Genomic DNA, 17,401 nt, shown 5'->3' with positions numbered 1-17,401 from the left:
TAAGGCCATGAGTCTGGATTTTTTTAAAGGCCAGAATGCTGATCCTGAGTGTTTATTTCAGAACAAGTGTTAACTTTAAAAAAGTCACCTGAAGAGACCCTATCCCGTTTCCTGCCATGTTACTGACATCAGCATCTTTCACAGCATTTTTGGAACTCCTCTCTGGAATGGCTTTTAGCAACACATTTCTTTTTTAATATGTTTAGGAGAGGAGTCTAAGAATAGATTAAATTTTCTTAGAACTAAACATCGGAAATAAGTGAGGCGCATTCAATAAGGGATTAAGCTGCCTGCGGCCACAGTCGGTCAGAAGCGTTAAGACTACACTCATTCTGGTTCGGAGGGCAGATAGTTCCAAGAGAAGGTCCCCAAAGTGTCTGATCATTCTAGTGCATGTTGTTATGTTTCTGCTGGAAGTCCTTAACTGTCCACTTAGTGTAGGAGAGATGACCTTACAATTTTAGATGGAAGCAGTGTGTGGGCTGGCAGACTCTCTATACTGCGATGTGAGGATGTATACAGATTTATATAGAAGGGGGATGTGTGGTGCCTGAGAGCAGCCAGCTGTGCTTTTACAGCCTAAGAACGGTTTTTACTTTCTTACCACCTACCTACACAGTAACCCCGATATTGCCTCTTGGCCTCCAAAGCCTTTATTATCTACTCTCTGGCTTTTTAGAAAAGTTTGCCAACCTGTGCTTTAGAGTGGTGGTTCTGAAATTTCTGAGTACCCCAAATGCACTGGAAGCCTCATTATGACATAGATTGCTGGGCCCCACCCTCGGTTTCTGGTTCTGTGGGTGCAGGATGGAGCCTGAGCATTTGCCAGTCGGCTACGTTCTCGGTGCTGCTGAAGCTGCTGGTCTTGGAGAATACTACCTTAGACTCACAGACACTCCCAGTCATATGCTCACAGTCGTGCGCACACACCCTCTGATTTCAAATATTGGATTGGGCCAAAAGGGCATCTCTATGTCCCCCATGCACACAAAAACTATAGTTTCTTACACAATAGCAAGTATATTACGTTGGCTCCCAGTTTTCAAAAAGACAAATTACCCAGCCAGAGATATTTTCTGGAGCGACTTCTATACAGTTTTTGCAAAAGTAGTTACTATAGTGATTTGTTGAGAAACTGTTTCTACAATAATTTTTCCCACTCATCATAGACTGTTCTCTGACCTCTTAAAACAAAAAAGTTCATATTTATTCTAAAACCTCCATTAGCCTAAAATTTCCTGGGCTCTGTCTCAACCCATAGGTGTTTTTTTTCCTGCTGGGAAATTGAAGCTAACATTTTCCAGCTGTGTTTGACATATCAGTGGGTGGAAAAATTCGTCTTTATCAAGAAGAAAGCAATAAAAAAACTTTCATTTTCACTTCTCTAGAATGACTGTCTTAAAGACGTAGGGGAGCTATCCTTTCCAAGAGTAGGGTATCCCTTCTTTACTCTTGATCTGAATGTCCTAGAGAAATGGTCACATTTTTTAAATGAAACATACAAAGAAAGAAATGCTGATTTCCCCTCCAACTCGTGCCATCTTCCACCTACAAAAGAAAATGAGAATTCAGTTTTGGGCGTTTCTCTGTTATTTGCAATGCTAATTAGAACATGGCTATTAAATTAACACACACCTTAAAATTAATACAGAGAATTGCTTCTATTATGGGTATCATATACAGTTGACCCTTGAACAACACAGGTTTGAACTGGGCAGGTCCTCTTATGCGTGGATTTTTTTCAGTATGCAGTCAGCTCTCTGAATCCCCAGATTTTGCACCTGCGGGTTCAACCATCCGCCAATTGAAAACAGTATTTTTGATCCACGGTGGGGAATTCATGGATGCAGAGGGCTGGCTGTATACATTGTTCTACACTATTTTATGTAAGAGACTTGAGCATCTGCAGAGTTTGCTATCTGCTGGGGGTCCTGGAACTAATCCCCCACGGATATCAAGTCAAAAGTTATACGTGGATTTTCGACTTTGTGGGAGTTGTATTGTTCAGGAGTCAACTGACTCCTAACCCTTGTGTTGTTCAGGAGTCAACTATAATTTGGATAGAGCAGTTCAAAAGAAATACATGCAATCGTTTAGGACATGAAGTTTCATTGTGCATTAAGAAGATACTGCATCTGGCATGATTTTTTACCTGTTATATGAGAAAATAACTAAATCATAGTAACCCTCAGTGTTTGACAAGAATACGGTGAAACTGGCACCTGCTGCCTTGTTGTGGCATTGAAAATTGGTGCAGTGGTTTGGCAGTGAACATCAAGAAAAAAAATCTTTATGTGGGAAGATGCTCAGAGATGCTCATTGTGTTGTTTCATTGCTGATCATAATGAAACACGGAAAGCCTCCTAATGCTAAGCTAGGATGTAGCTACTTGATGGAATCATGGTGATGTAGTAACATGAACAAAAATGCTTATGATGAAATCTTCAGACAGTAACATTCAGGGTACAAAATATATGTATACCATATCTGTGATAAAAAAGAATCGGAGATTTAATGCATGATGAAGAAACTACATTTATGTTGATCATAGACTTGAGAGTGGAAACATGCCAATTACAATAATAATAGTCTGACATGCAAGAAGTACTATTATAGGCCAAGCACTTTGCTCAATAATCACTTTTCCTAAATGTAATCATCACAACAATCCTGTGAGGCAGGTACTCTTGGTAACTCTGTTTGCAGATGAGGCCCCTGAGGCCCAGAGAGGTCATGTCCCCAGGGGCGTGTAGCCAGCAATCAGAGGACCTGAGACAGCAAACCAGGTGTGCGTCCTGGTGTCCGTGGCGACCATGGCACCACACTGCCTGGTGCACAAGGGACACACAGTGCAGGAAAACAAGGCGGGACTGCCATAGGGCCGTCTAGGTGTCATCTGGCCGATCCCTGGTGATCCCAATGAGAAAACGGGGGGGGGGGGGGGGGGGTGTGTGTTGGTTGATCACAAGCTCAGAGGGAGCCAGTACATGACGGGTGTGCTCAAGGGTGAGTCACCTAAGTCACAGGTGACTTAGGGAAGTATGTAGTGCTTCTAGAAAAGCAGGCGGTTGTGCCATTATTGAACTGTGAGAGGAACCTCAAGATCTTAGAGCTCAAGACTTATTGTAGGAGGGCACCAGAAGGACGAAGGAGTCTTAGCTTTGCTTGTAGGAGGCGGGAGAAGACGTTTCTGAAGGCGGCTTGCTCTGGGATGGGGAAGTGAGACATGCCGTCTGTTTCTCTAGAGGGTAGATTCAGGAGAGCAGTTTTTGACTCAGATGTGAGGGAGAAGTGAGTGGGTCATTGGAAGGGTTCCAGTTGGGGGTTGGTGGCCCTCTGTCTCTAAGGAAGTCATAGGGGGAGGTGGAGTCGTGGATGAGATAAGAGCTCAAGATGTCTTCCAGTTTCAAGGCTCTGAGTTTCTAGTTTTCTTTGCTGGTTAAGAATACCAATCGAAATTTAGATGAGTAACTTGTGGAATCCTGTCAGCAGTGATTAACCTATTAATCATGGAAAGATAGCTGATCTGAAGGCATGCAAAGATTTGTGACTTAAAGTCCCAAGTATTAACATGAGTCATATTTTACATCATCATATTACAACATTGAGACTAAATATACAGTTTTGTGACCTGTCTTTCTTTAACTTGGCATTCTGATGACCATATTCCTATATCATGATTTTAAAATTAATAATAATTTAAAATAATATCCCATGCTGCAGATCCATTTCCATATTGTTGGAACTGTCTACATTTTCAGCTTGCACTCTTCACAAATTGTTCTGTACACATGTCTCTGATCACTTTATTTCTTTAGGATAGATTTCTAAAAGTGGGATTATTGGATGGCAAAAAATGTTTTTAAGGTTTTTGATACACATTACCTAATAGTGAACTGAGAGATTTTTATCTGGGATGATTCTAGAAATAAAATTCTAAAAATGGTTTTCTGCCATGGGGTGTTCACAGGGGAGAGATCCTGCTAAGAAATGGGGATTACCTTTGACTTGAAGAAATGTGTTGGGGTGCCAGGAGTTAGAGCTGAAACCAGGCAGTGTGTGGGGCCGACAGCTGCAGGGGAATGGGCTCCTTCACGTTGAGCTGCACAGGTTACCCGAACTTAGACACGTGGCTGCCCTTTGACTATGAATCACCATGTCAGGTAGGGAGGGTCTTTGTGAAGCTGGCACCGCAGAGAGCAAATGCCTCATCCTACAGGCACCCTTGGCGGAGCTGTCTGTGTGGATGGTTGCTATGTGCAGTGTCAGCACATGAGTTTGCCTCAGCCTGACTGCCAAGTGGCCAGCGGTCTGGCCCGGAATGGGGAGTTGCAGGGTCCTAGTCAGGGGGAACCCTGAGACTGAGGCAGGGCGGTCATCAGGCTGCCCACGCACCCACCCACCCCCTTTCTCTCTGGTTATGACACTTGGTGTTTGGGTTACTAGTGTGTGTACTTGGCTGGAGGATTATAATGTGTGTTAGCTTAGAGCTGAGATAGTGCTGATGTGATGAGCAAGTGAAGAAACAGTTCCTGGTGTGGTCGTCAGGACACCTGCGCTCGTGTTCCAGCTCTGCTGCCAACTAGCTGTGTGAACTGGAGCAAGTCAGCACCCTCCCTGAGCTTTGGTTTCCTTGTCTGTAAAGAGAGGACTCTGGCCCAGGTCCCTTTTAACTGAAAAGACCCAGTAGTAGACATGGATGGCCCTCGGGAGGACGGGCCACGAGGCCTGTGCTGCCCTATGATGGTTTTGAGAGTCTGGAGCTGGACGCAGGCAGGGGCTTTCACACTGAGAAAGTGTTGCCGGCCTCTGAACACATGGGACTCCTTCATGTTCCCCTGGGGTTGACACCTTTCTGTTTCTGCCGCTTCTCTGTTGGAAAGTCCTACCTGAACTTGGAGCCCCAGTTCCAATGTCCCTTTCGCGGCACCCAACACATTGCCTAGCATTTTACATGCCATCCGTGCTTGGATTGATGCATTTTTCCGTAGACATTGATCACGCTCGTCTGTGTGTCCTGCCCAGCACGCTGTCACCCTGGTGCGGGGCTGGAAGTAACGAGTGCAGTGTTTGAGGTGGAAGTTACGGTGGTTGAAGGTGAGCCCCCCCCCGGGTCCTTTGGCTTGTGGGTGGCCTGCTTCTTCTCTGTGGCCTGTTGAGTGGGAGTAAAGGGGCCACCTCTTGTCTTTTTTGGACCTGACGACCATTGCGTGAACTGCATGCACTGGGCCGTCTCCTTGATATCAATTTTTTAAAATAACAGAATCAAGTAAACTAAAAAGCACACAACAAAACCCAACCATTACCTTTCTCTTTTTTTTAAAGATTTTATTGGGGAATTGGGGGAGGGGAACAGTGCTGGGGAATCGGGGGAAGGGGAACAGACAAGTTGCTGTCCTTTTGTTCTTCAGTCTGGTTGTGGAGGATGTCGCTTCACTGGCCCAAGTTGGCACCATCATTGCGCTCTTCCCGGGAGAGGCAGATCAGTCTCCGGCCTCTGGATGGCCGCTCACGGTGGCTCTTGGCAGCTCATACCGGCTGCCAGCCACTCATGCTGGCTGCCAGCCACTCAGGGTAGCTTATGGCAGCCCACTGCAGCCTACGCTGTCGCCGGCGACTCACAGCAGCCCAGCTCCAGGTCGAGCTGTTGTTCACCATCTCAGCTGTAGAGGGCACAGCGTCACTGGCCCTCATATGTGGGATCCGAACCGGGGCCCTGCTTCTCAGAGCTGGCGTCCCAAGCCAACTCCTAACCAACGTGCCATTCGGCCGGCCCCCAACCACTACCTTTCCATTCAGTGTGTGCACATGCTTGCTGGCTTCATGGTGGATTTTTCTGGGAGAGCCTCTCTCTCGTCCCTTTGAATGGATTGGTGGAAAGCATGACTTCTGTGCCCTGAGGTGTGGGATATGGGAAGGATGCTGGGTTAGAACTGAGAAGAAATAGTCTTATCTATGGTCGCAGTGACTCAGAGTCTCGTTTTCCTAAGTTCTGCCCACGTCAAAGATTCTTGGATCTGAATCATTAATAAGAACCAGAGCTAAAAAGATATATTTCAACAAGGGGGATGTGGGAGAGTGAGCTCTTTTTAGAAGAACAGCTTTCACAATTCTGTAAATAAAAGCTGATAGCCCCAGTTTGGGTTCTTTCCAGAAACTTTATTCCCAAGCTATTTATTTTAGGTTCCTATTTTAAATTTGTTTTTGGCAAAGAAAATTAAAGGCACTCAACTACTTTCTGATCTCTAGTAGGAAAGTCTGAAACTGTGGGCAGTCTGGAGTAGTTGGCCAGTTACGGTACATTGATGGAGGCTCTGCTGTTGTCACCGTGGCTGCCGTGCTGGGTGTTACAGGGAACCCGGAGAGAGAGGGCTGTGGTGGTGGTCAGGAAGCGTTTAATTTGTTTGCGAGAAGAGAAATCTGTGTTAAAAACACCAACTAGATCATCATGAAGAGTGACGGGATAGCTTGAGCATTAGGAAATGATGATTGCAGTGGATCAAAATCCTTTAAATAGAAACACATGAGATCATGGTGATGAAGACGAGCCAAAAAACTCATTGATCACTGTTGGGATTGCTGGGATCAACACACTATTTTAAAGATTTATAGGGAAAGGATTTTTTAACCATAGCCTGCACAGGTGGCCAGTTGAGAAGCCCAGAAGGAGGGACGATAGGAAGTTCGCTCAGACTTCTTGGTGCTGGAAAGTGAAGCCTTGCCATCTGTTTCAACTCTGCGCCGGGCTAGTTGACTATCCATGAAAAGAAGGCAGGTTCCTCTCTCACACAAGTGACCAGGGCTGGGAGGTGAGCAGAGGGCCCTGCCCCGCCTCTTACTGTAACCTGTGTGATCTTGGGCAAATCATATAACCTCTCTGAGCTCCACTTTATTCAAAAGATAATAGGGATGATAATGACACCCATAGGTTACCATGTTCATTGGAACAAAAGGGTTAAAGGCCACCTAATGGCCATTTACTAGAAGCGAATTCTTCCCCTGCCCTTCGAGCGTTCACTTAGAGCAGCTGGGACAGACAGTCCAGGCACCGTTTTGAGGGCACCACACGGCTCCCAAGGCCACTTTGGCCTCCACGTTCCTGTTTCTCTCAACCAGTGGAGTGACATCACTAGATGTCTGCTTGTGGCTGTCATTCCCGTCTAAAACCACACTGGAATTGCCCACATTTTGACCACCGATTTTGAAATCGTTAAATGAGCATGTGATTTGAAAGGAACTGCCCTTCACTGGCGACCACATGCTCTAGAATTATAAGTACAGCGAAAAAGACGGCATAGCTGATCTGTCTCTGAAATGCAACTTTAAAAATCTAAAGCTGGGTGCTTTTGGTTTCTGCAAGGTGAGGTATTTTTAGTGATGGAACAAACCCCGGTATAGCAGAGCAGAAGAATGGGTTTTGGGGTCAGACAGACTTGGTTTGGAACCTGACTCGGCCGCTTTCTGGCTGTTTGCCAGCACAAATTATTTGGTCTCTTTGAGCCCGACTTCCTTTCAGCATTATGAGAAGTAATACATGTCATATAAAGTTGTTGTGAAGTATAGAAAAAACATAAGTTGTTTATGCATATAAATGATATCTGTGCTGCCGCTAACGCTTGTCAGGGCTGAGTGGTTGAACTGTGACCCTGACCCTATTCCTTGATTCTTTCCTTAACCTTGTGAGTAGCTCACAGAAGGCTTTAGCCTTCATGTGGCTGAGACAAGCCCCATCGAGTGAATGACTTAGCAAGGTCGCACGTGTTCACTGGAAGGCGGAGGACCAGAACCCAGATCTTCTGAGGGCTCTTCTCGCTCTGCCCCACAGGGTCTGTGTGTTTCTGTCTTGTTTGCTGAGTGTAATCTCAGAAGTGCAGATCTATTTAATTTATGCAGATCTCTCAGGTCCTTGTCTGGAATGCCAACCAAAAAAAAAAGGAAAGGGGCTTGAACAGTCAAATTAATTTTCTCTTGTGTTTGTTAGATCCACTTAGGAACCTCCTGAGACATCCAAATGCCACTGGAAGTCATGGACAGGGCGTGATGGGTGGGCACACTGTTCATGCATCATAGGGCGCCAACTCCGGGGCAAGGACTGCCCTCCACAGACGGTCCCCTCCTTTGCCCCATGTCAGGCCCAGCCCAGGGGTCATCATCAGCTGACAGTGGTTTTATTTCCCTGGCGAATTTGGTAGCGTTTACACTGCATGTCTGCCTGCCCTCTCATGGCTGTAAAGTGGTCGTGTTATGTTTCCAATTGAAATGATGAAAAAATAAACATCAGGTGTCCGTGCAAACAGACATTGTTTTACTATAGACTGGCTGGATTCGTTTAAAAGGGCCTGACCCAGAAGTGAGGTAGTTATATATTCAACCACATTAAGTTACCAGTATTACCTGTGTGCCCCACCCCCACCTGCGTTTCTGCATCAGAGGTCTGAGACGGGACTCTGGCCCCTACAGTTTGATAAAGATCCATGGATGAGTTCAATGTGCAGCAGAAGTTGGGAACCACTGAGCTGGAGACCCAGAATCCAGGTTCTTACTCTTTATGGTGCTGCTTTGGGGATTAATGAGAGTAAAATACCATCAGGTCAAAGACCAGGGTTTGCTTTTTTGTTCAAAGAACATGTGTGCTGTATTCTGTTTCAGCCACAAAGATGAATAAAACCTAGTCCCTACTCTCTATAAACACTTCCAACATATTGAGGAACACATTTTCCAGATAATTCCAATGTAACATGCTGAGTTCAAGGGCAGGAAGGTGCCACAGCCAGATACCAGCACAGGGCAGAGTCATGGAAGGCTTCCTGGAGGAAGGATGCGTCTGTGGGGTGCACAGGAGTCGGGGAAGGCAGGGCCCCGGGCAGGGGACACGTCATGAGCCCAGGCACAGAGACACTCGAGTGGCCTTTGCTGCCCTGGCCTGTGCTCTGAGAAGCAGGCTCTTCCTGTTGAAAGGAGATGCTGTGGTGTGTGGCTCTGGAATAGTCGTGAGTTTCACACTAGACAACAGCAGGAATCTCTTATTGAGCCGTCTTGACTCCTGCCATCATGTGGGCTAAGGAGGAGTCCTAGGAGATGTGGAAGACGTTGGGGTGGCCTGGGCAGTCTCATCCATGGGCTGGAGACGGGGCTCGTGGAGGCTCGCTCGCTCCTGCCCGTGATCCTTTGGGACCTTTTGCCGACACACTGGGATCTTGTCACGACAGCACAGTTCTTTCTGCTCCCGGTGCAACTCGGCTTTTCTCAGATTTTTATCCTGCTAACATGTTCGATTTTATTCACCACTGGGAAGAACCTGGCAGGGAAGGGGACCGAGAGGCCTGCGCAGTAACCGTGCATCTCACGTCACTGTTGCAGCTCACGTGGAAAATGAGGAGCAGTACACCCAAGCTCTGGAGAAGTTCGGCGGCAACTGCGTGTGCAGGGACGACCCGGATCTGGGCAGCGCCTTCCTGAAGTTCTCCGTGTTCACAAAGGAGCTCACGGCGCTTTTCAAAAACCTGGTAAGCATCCTCCTGCACCTGTGTGCCGCCGTGGGCAGCATGTGAAAGGCCTGCGGTTACCTGCGCTAGAAAAGTAGCTCAAAAGAGGATAATGAAGGTTTGTCTGATAAACCAGGGATGAATTTCATAGCTCGTGGGGTACCAAAAAGAATGTTTCCTATATACATTAGGTCACATAAATTTTAGAATTGTAATGTTTACTCTGACAAGATTTTTAAAATTCAGTTCGGCATTTTAAATGTGCACATCTGTGGAGGAAAAAAATGGATAAATGCATCCGTCTTCTTAAGGGTCTCTGACTTCAATTTTTAATAATTTCTAAACCGTGTAGAATAGTCTATTTCTGCTAATTATGGTCAGCATTGAAACTTATAATATTTAATAAACATGTTTCAGACCCATCTTACACAGCAAAGTAACCTGTAATCAAAGCACAGAAATTACCGTGACTATTTAAAGGCCTTTTATTCTCCCAAATGCAGTGTCTGAGAAAAGTCCCACTTTTTAAGCAAGCGGAAACTCGGAGCTGTGCTTGCCTGTGGTAACTGCTTGAGAATGTGGGTGAATGGAGTTCTTTCTTGCACTTGGCAGCCCTGTGCTGTCCTTGTCCTCGTGGTGGGAACGGAATTCTAACGAAGCGGGCCCCCTGAGAGGGTGTTTGTGACCCGGCCCGGTGGTTTCTCCCACGAGGGGAATGGACGCTGGGATCATCCCAGCATCTCTTTCCTGTTTTTCTCCCCCAGCTTCTCCTAAAGGTCATGGACGACCAGACCAGGTCAACAACTCAGTAATGCTTTGTGTGTAGGTCGCAAACAACAGTGTCTTTTTTATGTCTCTTGTCAGCAAGCTCCTAAGGAGTGAAGAAAATAGCTCCTCATCCTTGAAAGGGTGATGGTGGCCGGTTTGTAAGCCTGGCCTTAGCCGGGCAGAAACAAGGGAGCAAATGTGTGAGTTCGTAACAGGAAGGGGAGAGCCAGACCTTGCAGGCTCTGGGACTCTCCCTCGGCCTCTTTACTTGTAAAGCATCCCACTTGGAAATGGTAAAGCTAAAAAGGCATTGCTGTGCTTACGTTTTTTCCTCGAGTTAATTTGAAATCTCTTGGGGCTTTTATTAAGTTCACTGCCTGTGTATTTCTGCCCCAAACAGGCTGACAGCATACATGCTGAGCAGAGGGGCCCTAGCCCTTTTTCAGCCCTGCTCCCTAGACACAGACAGACGTGCTGGTTTGGGTGTCACCACTGAGTCAGATTGCAGCTTTTTTTCTTTTAACTGGAGAAGCTCAGCGGTCCCAGGGAAGAGCTGTGTAGATGCTGACATGTGGGGGGGTTTCTAGTGAGAAAGCCTGCCGCCTGATCTCCCAGTCCCTCAGTGGGTAAGCCCCTTCCACGCTCACAGAACTGCTAGCCAGTGGCCTAATGCCTGACTCTTAAATATGAATGAACAGCTTCCAGAATGAAAGGGACCAAAATAAACAAAAAAAGGAAACAGAGCCAATGAAAGAGCAGAAGGAAATTCTAAAGAAACAATTTTAATTCCTTAGAGAAATCAGAATAGACATTGTATCCAGAAGGGAAGAGTGAAATGTAGCTTGTGGTTAAAGAAAGTCGGGGCAGGGGGACAATGTACGAAAATATAAAACTAAAACTTTTGTGAGAAGCGTTGGTGGAGAAGAAAGCTCTCAGAAAGTATATCGAAAAGACAAAAAAGGGGGAAATGGGTAAAGGACGAGACGAGGGTTAATCCTCAGGGCCCAGTACCCAAGTGACAGGTGTTTCAGAAAGAGGGAAAAGAAAAACGGAAGCAGGACATCGTGATGCGACAGCACAGAGATGGTTTCTCAAACTGAGGCGTTTGCATCTCCAGGCTGAAGGACTTTGGAGCTCCCAGCACAGCAAGGGAAGGGGCCCACCGCTTCTGTATCAAGTGGCAAAAGATCTTAAATGCTTCTCCAAAGCACACAGAGGGTTAAGAATCACAGTGGCCCTGCGATTCTTAGCAGGAACACTGGACATTTTAAGGCCTGGAGCCGCGCCACTAAAACCCTGGGGAACAGCATTCTAACCTGGAGTTACACCAGCCTGCTGAGCACCAGAGGAGAATCAGAGACTGTCAGGCATGCGAGGCTGGAGGAGCTTAGCTCCCATGTTCCATTTCTCTGCAACTCCTAAAGGATGTGCTTTGGCAAAATGAAGAGGGAAGCCAAGACAGAGGGATTGTGCAAATCAGGAAACAGGCTCCAACTAGGAGGAGGCATGGGAAGGGATCCCAGGAGGAAGCACAGGAAGCCCCAGCAGGGCGACGGAGCAGGAGGCCGAGAGAGCAGTCAGCCCAGACTCTGACAGTGTAGGAGACAGGCAGGCAGGAGGCCGGGACGTTCCCCTGCCCCCAAGCAACTAGCTCTTGGTCTTCATCTCCGCCGTAAAATGGAGGTGATGATGCCATACCAGGTCTTGTATATATTGGGCTGTCGGAAAAGTCGTGATGTATTTCTTCTATGTTTTTTGTTGCAAAAATGTATCATGACTTTTCCGACAATCCGATAGAATACAGCTGGTTGCTTTTACACAGCTTAGTTTACTTAATTCTTATAACAATCCCAGAAGGTGAATCTAAAAATCCCACTTTGTAGATTGGATAACTGAGGCTCTGGGTGGTGTAAAGAGCTAATCTGTCTCTCGGGAGGGCTCGGAGTCCTCACCAGCTTTTGGATGGTGCCTCCAGGTGTAGAAGAGCCCACCGGCAGCTCCACACGGTGGAACCCTGAATCAGTGAGCTTGTACTCAGTGACCAACATGAGCAGCTAACTGCCCGGTGAACCAAAAGCAGCTCCCGCTTGTCTGGATTTTCTGCCAATCTGAAAGCAGGACAGGGTGGAACAGTGTGACGGTACATGCCCACCACCCCCTGGCTTTGCCACAGCACTGCAGAGGTCCCTGCCGGCCGGTTGCTGTGCCCTCTGAGACAGCACGTGAGTCATCACTGGCCACCATGCAGTGAGCACTGGGCCAGGCAGTGAGGGCATCAACTCCCTGCTAGTTCACGCAGTGCTCCTGGCAGCTGTATAATGCAGCTGGTAGGACCGTCATCTTGCCGGGTCTTCAGCTAGCAAGGGACAAAGTGGGGAGTCCAATCTAGGTCTTACAGCTCCAAATCCATGCTCTTTCTACTGTGGTGTTTAAATTCCCGGGGGGGGGCAGGATGGGGTGGTAGGGGGAGACTGACCAGAAAGGAAAGCCCCTTTGGGAGAGTGCAGCATAAAGAGAAATGCAAACTGGGCACAATGCTGCACGAGCCACAAGGCAGCCCATGGACTCGGTTTCCACATCTTAAAACAACAAAGGGCTCGTGTCAAGGAAAAAGGAATAGTGGGACGGGTATTTTAGAAATTAAAAACCCAGCCCACGGGTGCCATTTTAGTGTCATTATGATCTATGCTAACTTATTAACGACCGGGCGATCATTGCTTTAGGTCCATGTGCATTACTTTAGTTTTAGCTTTTACTTTATGGTGCTAGAATTTTTTATCCTATTTCCTGGCAAAGATCAGAGAGAAAAATCTCTTATTTGTGCCAAAACTAGCTTTCACCAGGCCTGATTTTCCAGGCCAGTGCCGGTGATGAGGCTGTACGGCTGTTGGAACGCCAAGTGGCTTCTTGAGAAGCTGCTGCTGAGAGGGAACTGATTATAAGAAAATTCTCCTTTTTTGGTATTTTGTATACCATTCTTACTCCTATTTTTGGTTACATCTGTCTGCTATCTCTTATTTTGCCTCTTTTTCCCCCAGGCATTTAAAAAAAAAACCTTTCGGTTCTGTATGGCTAAGATTCTCAATTCTACGTCTTTGTGGCCTGAAAGAATGTTCATTAAGCAGTTGGAATGTCTCCAAAGAAAGGCCAACTTAATATGAAGTGGGATTTGGCTACTAAGGGGTGCGAGTCTCACCTTCGGGAAGTCTGTCAGTTTTCTCCGTGGAGATGCAGGAGAAAGCAGGAAACCAGGCGGCTCCAGAAATGTCCCACGTGTGAAATTCAGCTGGTGACAAAGTCGGCCCAGTTTCTTACCATGTTTCCCCAAAAATAAGACCTTGCCAGAAAATAAGCCCTAGCGTAATTCCTCCAGGATACCGAGGACACGCACCCCTCACATGAGGGTTTTATGACCTGTTTCAGGGAGAAGGGTGCCTTTTCCACAAACTCCTTCAGCTTAAAATATTCAGTATGCCAAAGTGCCATATTTTGGCACCTAAAATCATGCTACAGCTTATTTTGACTGGGTCTTATTTTCGGGGAAATGGTAGGTTCTTTTCCTCTTACCACGTGGATTTGCGAATCCTGAAAGAGATTTTCCAAGGGTCACTTCTGTGCTGAGAAGTGGCTTTTTAATGAACGGCTGCAGTAAAGGACACGTTTCTGGGAGGTCGATTACAGATATGCAGTCCGTCTCTGGCTGCAGAGGACTGGTTGTAAAACGTGTCCTCGCCGTCCACAGAGCCTGCTCTAGGTCGCCAGCAGGTGCTGGGGCCAGGCATGGATATGCCCAGTGTAAGATCCTGGAGCAGCCCGGGGCTGAGGAATTTCACTTCCCTCATATTGAAAGAGGAGCTTGAAAGTTCCACCAACCAACATGCACATAAGTCATGCATTTTTTTTTTTTGCACAAGTGATTGGAGTTAGAAGACACCATAGCCACAGTATGAAGAGCTAGTGAGTTTCTGTTGGGTGGTGAGTTGGTAGTCAGTGGCTTTGTCCCTATGCTGTGCCCAGTGCCTCACGGGGCATCCCTGCCCTGCTACATTGCTCGTGGTACTTGGGTTAGGTGTGGGCTCATTCTCCATATTGATAAAGCTTCTCTCATTGCTTAATACACAGGTCTTTCTACCAGAGGTCCTCGCCCTTGGTACTCCTTCCATATACATTCTCTAACTTCCTTTATTGAAAATGTCTTATATTTTTAAATGTACATTTTTTTTCTTATTAAACTAAGCACTGATCATAATTTCATCCTTGGGGGAGGGAGGCTTGCCATGGTCTTGGACATAAATTAATGAACTGTGCTGAAATCTAGAGAAAACCCCAGTGGCTTGTACATGGTATATGGGAATATCTGCCCCTAGACTGGGGCCAGACTATCGCTTTGCACTTCCGACATCTGCTTTTTATGTGCTGACACTCTTTTCCCTACCAACTGCCGTTTTTTGCTGCTGTCAGTGCCTGTCTGCAGCACCATGAACTGGAAAACAAGATGACTTGGCTCGTTAGGCTTGTATACAGAGGAGTGTGTAACGTTGTCGAGCTAGGGCTCCTCTCAGGGAACAGAGCTTATGGATGGGCCCACTGACAGCTTCTGTGGACACCTAGAAACCTCTGCCACTGATATTTTAATCTGGCCTAATGCACGGTTGGAAATTCTTTGTCTTAGATTCACGAGATTTCAACACTAAGCTGCTTCCTACACTCAAACCCCTGACCAAAATGAAAGCACATCCTTCGTTTGACCAGACAACAGAAACAATAAGGCTCATGTCACAGCTCTGTGTTTTGGTGGTAGCATGGCCACGTAATATGTGTGACTTGTACTTTGATACTATTTCTGGGCTTTTTTGGAAAGGCAGTGCCACTTTATTGTAACTCCCATGGTTCACTGACTTCTAGAGGTCAGAGGACGTGGGAAAAGCCATATGGGGAGAGGACAGCAGGACAAGGCCTCAGGTGGGAGGAGAGTCAGCTGAGAAGAGTGGCTGAGGGCCTACTGGGTGCTGGGCCACGCTCTGGCTCAGAAGTCCCACCTGGCCAGAGGCACACAGACACTTTTATTAGAAAGTACTGCGTGCTGTGATGGTCGCTGTACAGATGCCACGGAGCCCTGAGGGTGCAGCCCCGGGAGGTGGAGCGGTGACTCTAGTCCCACCTTGAGTCCTTGGGTCACTGGGGTGAAGGTGGGGCAGCGGTGTCCTCAGGTCCATGTGCACATAAGTACAATGGCAAGGTTTATAAGCACATGTCCTGTGCATATCTTTTAATACTTGTCAAATGTGTGGAGGGCCTGCTGTTATAAGATGATCATTTGAAATCACTAATGAATTCAAAACACAGTTTGTTTTTTGTTTTCTTTGGTCGTCTTGTATTTTCTCCATGAATGGCTATTTTAAAGGACAGCCACCACAACGTGAAACTTTAAAAATCTTTTACCAAACCTGAGAGAGACTATGTGGACAGGCCAGAGTGGAGGGTGGGATTCGAGGAGGAGGGCCAGCTGGGCCATCGCAGCAGAGGTGCAGGACGAGAAGCCCCAGTGAGGGACGGGCGCCTTCGGTGATCAGGGCACCACGGTGGCTTTTCCCTGACTCTGCTGTGAAGGCAGAAGATGGGCTGCAGTAGCGTGAGGAGAACCACAGGTGGAGGAGAGACGGGCAGGTTGATGAAGGAAGGAGAGAGGGACGAGACGGGAGCCTGTTTCTAGGCCGCAGGGGAAGGAGCTGGAAGCTGGAGGAGCTGGGTGGCACAGAAGAGGGGGCTGGGAGCTGCGATGGCTGCGCGTCCTGTGTCGCCTCCTGTGGGCGACGCGCTCAGCCCAGAGGCAAGCTCCTGCCTCTCTGGGGGAAGTTGTCGGCAAATTTATGTAGATAAATTCAAGGTCCTAGTTTCTTGTGTGCATTCCCCTTTCCTTGGGAATTTTCAGCTGTTTGTTAACCATTCCTTAAATTCTAACCCTTGGCAAACGACATCAATGCCTGTATATTCCAGATTCTATTGGGTTGTTGGAAAAGTCATGCATTTTTGCAACGAAAAACATAGAAAAAATACATCGTGACTTTTCCGACAACCCAGTTGTTTACAGAGCACGTGGACACAGTTTGTTTCATTTGCACCCCCAGGAGCCTGATCCTTGCTCTCAGGTGGAATCACCTGGGGCCTCCTAGAAATGCTGGCTCCCAGGCACTTCTCCCCTAGGCCCTCCGAACCACCATCTTCATTTCTATAAGCTCCTCAGGGAACCAGTAGGCACGTTACAGTCTGAGAAGCATCGTCCTAGAGCAGAGGCTCTCAAAGTGCAGTCCCTGGACCCACCGTGGCAGCATCGCCACCTGAACTTGTCAGAAGGAAAATCACAGCCCCACAGCATACCTGCCGAATCGGGGTTCTCAAACTTGCACACATCAGTGGCCCCGGCCCGTTGGTTAGAACACTCCTTCTTGGGGGTCATCCGAGTTTCTGATTCCATTTGCTGACCTCCCCAGTAGAGAACCAGCTCCCCTAAGGACAGAAGGTGAGGCACTTCTGACTCACCCTGGGGACACTGAGGCCAGCAAATACATTCCACCTCGGATTCTCGGAGGAAATACATTTGAAAAGATGCTTTCATTTTTGGTTGATGGCTTAATGAAACAGTTTACCACATGTGGGTTTTAGAAGCCGTGGATTGCACGAGTCCTGGGTTCTTCTGAGCTGCCGCTGCCTCTCAGAGCTGGCCACGCGCGAGTGTCCAGCATGGTTGCAAGGGGGCTGAAGTGTGCGGTTTCATCATCTCTTCCCTAGTGGAAGAAAGGGGGTCTAAAGGTCATTATTTTCTCTCCACTTAGAGCCTGACAGATCAAAGCAGTGTGACTGCCAGAGATGCAGTGTTAAAGGCAGAGACCAGGTCAGCTATTTCCCCTTTCTTCTGGTGTGAAAGTTGGTAGCCTGTCTTGACAGCTGGCTGGTTTTGTTCTTGCAGTTTGTGTTAAACACTCAAGATCGGCATGGGCTCCCCCAGCTCCTTTTTAATGAAACAAACGGTCAGAGCGGCTCTGCTGCCAAAGAAACAGGACCGGGAAGGAACATGCAGGCCCCGGCCCGTGAGCAGGACTCGTGTGTGTGTGTGTGTGTGTGTGTGTGTGTGTGTGTGTGTGTGTGTG

The 17,401-nt window shown here is 47.4% G+C and overlaps 1 protein-coding gene across 10 annotated transcripts in view; it reads left to right on the top strand.

The window, feature by feature from the left end:
- The window catches only part of ASAP2 (ArfGAP with SH3 domain, ankyrin repeat and PH domain 2), a 147,981-nt gene that overhangs the window by 57,382 nt on the left and 73,198 nt on the right, over positions 1–17,401 (top strand). For all 10 annotated transcript variants that reach the window (XM_019650028.1, XM_019650026.1, XM_019650022.1 and 7 more), the window contains exon 3: positions 9,361–9,506. In XM_019650028.1, coding sequence (XP_019505573.1) covers positions 9,361–9,506 — 146 coding nt within the window. The remainder of the gene's footprint in view (positions 1–9,360; positions 9,507–17,401) is intronic.

The sequence above is a fragment of the Hipposideros armiger genome, unplaced genomic scaffold (assembly GCF_001890085.2).
Source record: "Hipposideros armiger isolate ML-2016 unplaced genomic scaffold, ASM189008v1 scaffold_137, whole genome shotgun sequence".
Lineage (NCBI taxonomy): Eukaryota > Metazoa > Chordata > Mammalia > Chiroptera > Hipposideridae > Hipposideros > Hipposideros armiger.
This window is presented reverse-complemented; position numbering and strand designations above follow the sequence as displayed.